The sequence below is a fragment of the Halyomorpha halys genome, unplaced genomic scaffold, assembly GCF_000696795.3.
Source record: "Halyomorpha halys isolate HHAL.00 unplaced genomic scaffold, Hhal_1.1 Scaffold2179.1, whole genome shotgun sequence".
NCBI lineage: Eukaryota > Metazoa > Arthropoda > Insecta > Hemiptera > Pentatomidae > Halyomorpha > Halyomorpha halys.
Window position 1 is genome coordinate 67,238 of NW_027114314.1, and position 10,682 is coordinate 77,919.

The 10,682-nt window shown below is 28.3% G+C and overlaps 1 protein-coding gene across 1 annotated transcript in view; it reads right to left on the reverse strand.

The window, feature by feature from the left end:
- The window catches only part of LOC106691224 (uncharacterized), a 58,506-nt gene extending 49,840 nt beyond the window's left edge, over window positions 1–8,666 (reverse strand). Inside the window, exon 1 of the mRNA XM_014436934.3 lies at window positions 8,606–8,666. Within this exon, the coding sequence (XP_014292420.1) occupies window positions 8,606–8,617 (12 nt within the window). The 5' untranslated portion in view covers window positions 8,618–8,666. The remainder of the gene's footprint in view (window positions 1–8,605) is intronic.
- Window positions 8,667–10,682: the final 2,016 nt, after the last annotated feature.

Genomic DNA, 10,682 nt, shown 5'->3' on the forward strand with positions numbered 1-10,682 from the left:
TTCGTTTAGTTCAGGACAAACACTTTTGATCATCAATCTCCTAAAATTTTTAAATTCTCGTATAGACCCTTCCTTTAAGAAAAAACAAATATTTTTTTAATGATTTATATTATTTACAATACCTCCCTAATTTTAAATTGTTATAATCAGCATTGCAAATGGAAATTTTATTTACAATGAATAGATTTTTGCAATAAATGTTTGAATGAATGACTTTGGTGTTCATTAACCCTTAGATCAGATCGACCCAGAATTATTTCTGGTTTTACCATTTACTTAGAAATTCTTTTCAATTTTATTTTACACCATCTATGAAATATCAATTTCCCAACAACAGCCTAGCGTTTCTTAAATATCTTGTTGTTAATACTGATATGGTTTATTTTCAATTTCTTAGGTATGTATACAGGAGTAGAACATTTAAAGTCTAGATAATTTTTAATTCAAGATACAAGAAGAATATAGGACTATAACTCTAATATTTTTTAATATATTAGAAAACAATCATGTCTTGTAAGCATCACGAAACAGGCTACTGACAGTGGAATGCGGACTGCTTGACTTACAGATTGTTCTCTCTACTTTCTTTAAGCTATTTGCGAGTAAAACACTTAAAGCCTTTCCTTTATGCTTTCTTTTGTTTCTCTCCTAACTTATTCTAAATTTCAGGTGCTTTCCAGATCAACAAGATTTATTCCAATTATAAGTTATTTCATCAAAATTAGACAAATTAAACTAAAATAATAAGAAATTACTTTGTTTCTTATGAATCCATAATATAATACTGAAGAGTATCAATATAGATTGAAACTAAAAAAAAAGTGAAAATACATTATTAATCATTAATACTGGATTGAAAAAATATATTCAAATTATATATATATATATAGTTTAAAAAAAGTAAACTGTTAGTATCGTAAATTACAACACTAAAACTTGAAAAATGTTGGCTTTTTGCGAATATCTGAAAACATTTATTGATTGTTAAATTCCGTGATATCTGAGTAATGGAAAGATGAAACCATTAGTATTATTAAAAATGATATTCAAAATCAAAAATAATCATAAGACAGCTATAAAGGAAAGAATTAAAAAAAAAAAATGATCCTCATATCGTTCATTTTATAAGATTAGAAAATTATATCCTTTGTCCGTTTTGGAAAATGAAAACTGTATTATTTTTGTTAAAAGCTACCGCTTTTTGCTCCTTTTTCTCTGCATTTGTCAAAAATGCGTCCATGTGGAATGGATGATCAAAAATGGGGTCAAGTGGGATCAATAAGTAAACATGTTCATTTTTTTTTTTTTTTTTTTTTTTTTTTTTTTTTTTTTTTTAGTTTTGAAGATTTGGAGAAAAAAAACTTTTAATCGTTTAATATAGATCTTCATTTGTTTTATTTTAATATGACAAAAAAACAGAAAAAATGTAAATCAGTTTACTATAAATTATACAGGAGTTCTCTTGAAATTAAGATAATATTTTCAAATGATAAGAAAAGGTTAATTAAGTTATGAAGGAGATGATTAATGCTTAAAGTTTTCGTAAGAGCTCTAATAACTTTTAGATGAGGACCTTAATTATGTCACATAAATTATGATTTTATTGATTACCAACTTTTGGGTTTTAACAATAAGATATTAATATCAAAAATGTTAATCAATTTATTTTCCCATAAAATTTAGAATTAATATTAAATATGATTTTTTTTCTTTTAAAAATTGCTAGGGTAAATTAGTTTAATAACTAAAAAAAAGATAAATTTTAAAATTTAATCTTTTATTATTTAAAATTAATATTTGTGTATTCAATTTTAAGTCATTATCTATCATAACCAATTAATATTTTAAAAAATATTGTTGAATTCCAAGTACCTTTTCCACTGTCCTTATAAAATTTAATTTTAAGATCATAAGGATTTTCAACCCTTTGTAACTTAAACTAATTTTGAAATATTTGTTTATAAAAAAAAATCAATAAAAATTAACTTTACTTTTTGACTGCTAATTCTAAGTTTCAATTGAAATTAGATAAGTTTTCACAAATTCTTTTAAAAATTTATTACACGGTAGATTAGTATATCCATATTTTCTGGTCCTCCGAATTTCATTTAACGAATAGTTATTGTTTTCTTTTTACAAAGTATGCATGTATTACTTATTTTTAAGTAAGTACTTTTACATGTTGCCTGGTTGCTTGAAATATAGTTATTTTACTGAGTTTCATGAAATTCGGGACATTTTTGAACTTATTACTTATATAATTATACTATATAATTATATTTTGATTTATTATTAAGTTCTTGCACAACTACGACAATAGCATGTCTTACGCGTATGAAACCATTCAGTGAGTGAAAAGCCTAGGCCTTATTGCAAGGATAAAAGTGAGAGTTTAGGAACGTTTTGAACTACTCCAAATGTCAGAGTAAGAACGTTCTCATGGCAAAGAGATTTATGATCTTTGAACTGCTCGTTGTGCCCTATTAGATCAGCAGCTTCGTCATTTATCTAACTATATTTAAAGTTAGTTATCTTTGAACTACAATCAACAGACAATAATAGTGGGTATTCTATCAAACACGCAATCAAACTGAATTACTGTGATCACAAATGATTTTTAAAAAAATGTATCATGCGGTGATTGAACTTGTGATAAATGGAACATACCTCTCTCCTCTTTGTCATTGAAACTGATATTCCTCTCACTCGCTATATAATTAAAAAAATAACTTTAGCATGATTCATTTATGGTGGTAAATTAGTTATTATTTAAATAACACTTATAATTTATTTCAATTTACTTAATTAATCCTATTATTTCAAATTATTTTAACAAGACTACGGAAGTAATTAATTTTCTAATTATTTCGAATGAACTTTATATTAGACTATTACAATTTTCCGGTGAATTAGTCTGAGCAAAAGTATATTTATTAATATCGAACAGTTTTTAATAAGATCTTCTAAGTATATGGGATGGTTCCTCACTATTTTTACCTTTTTTTTATTGCTAGTTTTATTATTATTTATTATTATTATTATTATTATATATCTATAAGTAATTGACCGTATAATTTCAAATTATGAAGAAGATGGTCTGGGTTGCGGTCAAAAGAATCTCTAAATCCCTAAAGCTATCAACTTGAAGAGCCCTGATGAAGCTGCAAAAAGTGGGGCGAAACGTCAGAAAATAAATAATTTAAAACTATTTTGTTATTTTTTTACCGCAACCTAACCATCATCTTCATATATTATTTTTTTACGTTTCTTTTCTGTAAATTATTATGTTTTTATTGCATATTTGACGGAATATAATAGAATCGTTTCATTTTCTATATTAAACTAATCCCTAACTCCATTTTAAAATTGAGCCAGAACCAGTGAAAGACAAAGAACCAAAGTTGTACTTGTTCTAGATAAATTTTGTGGTTTTAAATAGCTTTCATTTCTTGTATGAATTGGTAGTGAGGAAGCAAAATCTTCTTTTATTGCTTCAAAATATCAATTTTGAAACAGATTTTTATAGTTTTTTTTTCTATTAAGCCTATAATTATATACAAGGATTTCATTAGAAAGATAATTTATATGTCCTACTGGTTAAAATTGATTCTTTACCAGAATTCTTTTTTATTTTAAAATAAAATAAAATAAAAAAGTTGCTGTAGATGACTTTTATGAGATGGAAAATTTTAAGCAACCACAGCCTATTCTGACGTAATTAGCATACATGTTTTAAATATATATTTAAAAAATTGTTACATATGCCAGAAAAAATAATTAATACATTTATTTCATTTTTAGTTATATTTGATTTTTATATTCACTGTTAGATGTTATGATAGAAAAAAAATTACGAGGGAGAATATTATACAAAATATTAGTTAGTCGTTTGCCTACGTTTGCATGAAAATTCTCTAAAAGATTCAAGAATAAAATAGGAAAATGGGATTTTGGACAAACATTTTAGTGAAAAATAATTTATTTTATTATTTTTTTTAGGGATTTATTTATTTGAGCATTAATGATATTTTTGATGGATACATTTGTGACCTTTGTAAATTTAAATCATTATATTCTGTTATACCCACCTGTTAAAGCCCAAAAGTGTATTTTCTTTTCTTGATTTAGTTTCATTTTACTTCCAAGTGGTTTTTACTATTTTGTTAATTATAACTTGGCCTTCGGGTCATTGAAACTGTCCATCTCGGATGAGAGATATAATACTTGGATGTATAGTCGATATGCGTATCGATATGCATATCGACCGCCCGGCCATGTGTAAGCAACTTTTTTTTCTCTCTTTTTCCTGAATCGAGCTTCATATTTCTCTGTTTGTTAGTTTCCTTATTTCTTTTCTTCTCACCAACTAAAGTATTTTTTCTTTTTGTATAAAGAAAATTATTTTAATTTATATATACTTTTTTTTTACTTCATAAATCACTATTTTATTTTTGTAACAACAGGAAACGATTAATTTTTTTTATTAAGTTGTATTTATCGCTTGGAAGGTTTTTTTTTTTTATCCTTTAATTTTCTTCATTATTTTGTTTTTTGTTATACTCATTTCAGGTCCTCCATTTTATTTAGTCCAAACCAAGGAAAATTTACTCTCAGGAAGACAATTGTTTTTCATTTGCGAAAAACCCCTCTCCCCAACACCATCCATAGACCACAAAACTAGAACAACTGATCAACACTTCTTTTCTTTCTGGATTTTTCTTAGTTATATTTATTTCTATTTTTACTATTAGTTATTATAATCAACTACTTGTCTGCTAAGGTTGTCAAAAATGTCGATTATATAGTCACGGGCTCGAAGGTTTTGAAGCATGGTTGTCCTATTTCCTATAAAGATACTTTATAAAATTGTTATATCAATCTTTAAGGAAATGCATATAGATTTGAGGAATAATATAATAAGTCACTATTTATTTTCTCGAACGAAATTTCTAGTGTTAGCTTCCTTTAAAAAGGTTAAAATTGGACAATTTAATAAAAACTTTTTCTTGCAAAAATTTTTTTTCAGAAGCAATCTGAATGGTGATTTTTTCTCACCCTTCTATCAATTTTATTATCTCAAAAAACCAATACATAACACAAAGAAATAGGAATACATGATAAACATAATTATCCTTTCTTTACCTGAAACGTATTTTTAGGTAGGTTAAGTGAATGGTGCAAGCAACGAAGATAGTAATGAAAAAAATGTTATTTGGGATAAAGTTAAGTCAATGTTTTTTTATCGCTAAGGACTAAGATGAAATGCCAGTCATAAACCAATGTTTATTGACGTATATTGACAAAAATGCGTTATATTTATTTAACATGTTCTGTCCCTTGTGATACATTTAGGCTTTGGATCGTTTTTTCAAATGCCGGTGATTGATGTCGAAGTAATTGTTACAAATCGCTTTATCTTCTTTTTTCCCTTCAAACATGAAATTGATCGAGTAATATTTAAAAGTCCTTTCTTTTCTACTTTCATAAAAGGAAAGAAAAAAACTAGGAATAGTTAATGGAACAGTCGTGTAACCCTTCCTGATTAAATGATTGGGCGGAGTTAGTTAAATGTAATTCTCTCTGTCATTTGAACTTTACACTGTATTTTATTTATTTATTTTTTTAGAAACTTATTTATTTGTAATGTCTTATTTGAGGTAAGATATTTTTACACAGTATTTCCCATCGTTAATTAGGAATATTTTCGGCCTGATTTAGAATTGGTGCGATAGAAAACTTTAATAATTTCAATAATCTTACATTGAAAAATATTAATTAATAGTTCATGGGTGAGTATTTAACATAACTTAATCCTTAATGAATTTTAAACGTTAATTCGTAATGTTGGATTATTCAGTTTACTCGAGATTAGATTCAGAAAATACAATATGTTAGAGAATTATTATTTTAGATTGAGTTTTAAAATTCAGAATTCACGAAAATTGATCCAATACAAACAGTGAATTAACAAATGCGGTGTCTTACCTCAAGATTTTATTGCGAATCATAAAATTTCCCAAACAGACTCATATCCATTTTTATGATTGACGTGCCGGGAAGTTGTAAAGGAGGATCTTACGACTTAACTAAGCAGTAAAAGATTTATACCTCTCAAGCTGGGGTTCCACTGATCTATTACTTTGTACATGTTACTTTGAGAGGTTTGGATAAAGCTTTTACTTTGTTAACACACATAAAAAAAAAGGAAAAGAATAGTGTTACTTTATATGTTTATATATGTGTGTGTGTGTGTACTAAATATGTTATGTAAAAAAATAAAATTGTAATAAAAAACTACACAAATGAAAAAATAAACAAACAATTTATTCATTCTAAATTGCTGATAAATGCTATTTTTTCTAAAATGTAATATTCTTAGAAATAAGAACGTTTTGAAAAGAATTGAAAAAAAGTGATCCTAATTTTAGCAACCTATAATTAGACTTTTTAAAATGTCTTTGTAAAATGTATTTTTTATTGAAAAAATTTAAAATTTCCAAAAAATAAATTTATTAAAATTTATGTTGTGTCCTAAATGTGTCAACTTATGACTTGTTGTGATTCTGAAAACAAATGTTCAAATCGTTTCCTTTTTCATTGCATTTCACAGTTAAATCTATTTTTACTCTTATGTTCGGACAAGTTAAATATTAAAATTGGAAGATCAACGAAAAAAAAAAAATGTTATTGACTTACTACTTTAAGTATATCTAGAATTCGACTCAATATAATTGTTACAAATTTGATTAATTGTCCATTAATAAATAAAAAGTAAATTTTATATAATTTAGTCGATATGGTTATGTATAGTTTGTGATCAAGAGCTAGATAATGAACGGCAAAATCCTTACCAATCTTTAAAAAGCGTTCTTCATAAACAACTGGGTAGTTTATGAAACTTGTGACGCATTGTTACGTCTGAGACAAATTACCGAACGGTGACATTGAGATAGTTAATTACTCCCTGTTATCGATAGCATCTTTTCCCTAAAGCAATTAATAGGGAAAGTGGAATGCCTCAACTCTTTCAAGCTTTCCATATAATCATCATCGAGTTAAGACCTCATACAAATTTTCTATTGGTATAACATATTAATGGGAGCGTGATAGCCTTCCAGGGTCCACCCAGCCTCATGAGAAATGGGTACCCCTCCCCTAATTGGATAAAACTCTGGAGCGTAATTCTGACCTTCACATCACCTCCTTGCAGAAGCGTAGGTCTAGTTCCAGTATTATAGTAAATGATATGGATTACACATTTTATTTACAACCTGATTGCATATGAACTAATTGATATTTTAATTATTAACAATTATTAATTTGTAATGTCAATTGAATAACATTGTTGTAATTAGTTCGTTATCAAAATAAACGCCTATAATTAATTTAAAATCTTAAGTATAGAAACTCGATAAAATTTCATTGTGAAACTTTAGGAACATACCATTTAACATAAAGCTAACAACTTCAAGTCAGGTTACTTTATGTATCTCGAAATTCGTTTAAATTTCTCTTTTAACATAACAGTAAACTAAAATTAGTACAAAAATAAAAACATTGAATACATTTTGGACCATATCGGTCATATACACTGACGCTATTTTGGCGCTTTCAACATTCAATTTTGAAATAAATTTTAATAATCCTTTTTCTAATATAAAAATCCAGAATATTTCAAGAGACCAATTTATATCCTTTTTCAAGTCAGTATTTTACGTAGTCAGTGTATACAGTTTTTAATAATATTTCGACAAAATATATAAATGCGTTTACTTTATTTTTTTCCTTTTATGAGCAAAAGAACGTTACTCCACAAAAGGACCGTTTATTACGATTTTGTCACGCTCCATCTCCTTAAAGGAATGTTACATGTATATTTTATTTGCAATACTTTATGCTATGGTATAATAAAACAATAAATATGCTAATAAACATGAAATTAAAATAAATAACACTATCAATATATTTATAATATTAATTCATAGAAAATCGGGGGTGGGTATAAGAGGCAATTTTACGAATAAGACTTTTGACTATGTACCTTTACCAGAACCAAATTTATGTTACAGTATTAAGAATTTAGTACAATTATTTATAAATATTAGTAAATTATTAATAATTTTACCATTTTTTTTCATTATTTATACTTAAGTTGGTCCGCGCTTAAAACGCCTATATAAATAGATCACCTCATATGTATAAATTACTATGGTATAAGATTAAACAGTCAAAAAGTTTTTGATTAGAAAGCAAAGAAATGAAAAATGTCAACGTATAAATCGCCTTAAATATGCAGATACTTTGTATATACAAGTATGTAAGTTGTCTTAAAAAACACCAGGATTCACAAAACATGATGTAGAACATATAGTAAATAGTTTATAATTTGGCTATCTTATTCCATGTAGAATATTAATATATTTTTATTTTTGATAAACCAAAATTTCAAAAAACATTTTTATGAAGAGGTTTTAATATCAAGGACGAAGGGTTAGTAATACCAAATCTGAATAATAATATTTAAAAATTAATATAACAAATATAGTGAATATTATAATGATAATAATAAAACATTTAAGATATGTGACAGTTAATCGCAACTCACCCGGCTGGCCATCGCTGTGGACTGTCCCCCGACAACCTGTACTGACTGGTGTTCCTGTCGATCTGGCTTAATAGCAACCCCACCGCTAGTCTTTGCTGGCTGCTAGGAGAAGGGTGGTGTGGCCCATTGTGCGGTGAACGGTTTGTGTTACAAGGGCTGTCAACCATTCGCGATTGTCTGGTATATAACGATTAGATAGGATGAGAAAAAGTAGAACCATAGATAGAACTTAAAAAATATATAATTAAAAAAAAGTTAATAATTGGCACCTTTTAAAAAGAAAACTGACATGTTCGGAGGTATATTTTAAAATTCAGTAAAATAAATCTATCGTCCGTAAATAACATGAAAAAGTAGACCACGCTTAATTTTTTTTTATAATAATTTATTTATTGTTATTTACAACTGTATACACATATATACAACAAGTAAATTTGCTGTAGGTGACATAGTGACATGATACAAACATGTGGAGAATCTACCCACTGATAGAACTCCAATAACATTTCTACAGGAGAAGATCTCGAGGCCATCTTCTTTTCAGACGCCTAGGAGGATTATTAGGTAATGAAGGAGAAGCCAGGCTAGCAACAAGTGGATTTGGGTGGTTGAGAAGTTTATTATGGAAGGAACGGTATCTGGTTCTGGCCAAATCGGCAAAATATGGAATATTGAGGTCCTGATGGATGACTTGATTTGTGACAAAGTAAGGAGCATTAAGGATTTTGGACTGTAAGGATTGGATTCTGGAGGAATTTGATGGTTTAGTGAAGCCCCAAAGCTCGCGCTTAGCTTAAAAATTAGTTATAGATGTGAGAATGATCTCGTGGGTTCTCTGCCATTTACAGGATTACGACTGGACAAGCCTTTACCATATGTATAAGCATTGCAATAGAGCTAAAAACTTAGCAAAATAAACCTATACTTTAACAAACATGATAAATCATCGCAACCCTATACATAACTGTCTTACGCCCAATGCAACTAGTTCGGCTCCTGTCTTGAACAAAATCTTTGACTTTAACTGCTAACATAAGGAAATTATGACAAGTGATCACTAAAACATTACACCAATAAACGTAGCAATCATATACTAATAGACAATACGTGAAAACTGTTTTATAAATATTTTATTCATAATTATAGAAACTTATATATTGTAAACAGTTTATTCTTAATCAAGTGTATTAATTGTTAGTTTTTATTTATTTAATTACTTCATAGGTTTTTAAATCTACTTTCATCTGGTTTAAATAAATAAGAAAAATAAAACAAATCTGTACCGCTAGAAATAATAAAGAGTAAGGGGTGCAGTAAATTGCTGCTACTAGACCAACGGTTGAGTAAGGATGTGATTTGATCAGAATCTCGTCTTGGCAGATTTTACCCTACTAAGCGTACACACCTTTATGGATGGGTCGCTATAGCAACAGAACTAATAATTACTTGTCTCAGTCGAATTCGAATCCGGAGTCCTTGGTGTTAGCAACACAATGCTTTATCATGGAACCACTCCCCAAACTATAAATATTATAAAAACAAAATTCAGTTTAACGTGTATCCTGTATCTATTATATGATGATAATCTGTTAATAGTAATCAATAGAAACGTTCCATTCTACATAACGTGCTCTAAACTCCGTTTTTCTTTACTGGAGGAAATTTTAATGATATTTTATGTGGCATTTTCTAAACATTGTATAAATAGACTAACTGGCCCTTATTTATGTTTTGTTCCTTTGGCATGTTTACAGGGCCGTAGATCCAATCTTATGGATTTATAAAGTTTATCGTTTACCTAGAGTCTAGTACCATGCGCTCCCGCACGTAGCGGATCTCACCCTCTACTTTCAAATGCCCTTAACCTTCCGTCGGGCGCAACTAATCTGTGAGATATGGTGTCACTGTTTTGTTGTGGCAAATCTCTGTGCTTCACAGTAGAGGGCGGACCTGCGCAGTATCTTCCCGCTCCCCTCCCACCACTGTTGGGGTGGCGGCATTTTTTTTTCAGTATGGTCACTGACATCGTTAGAGTGTTTTTAATCTGAGAGATTAGTGCGCCCGATCACGTAAGTTT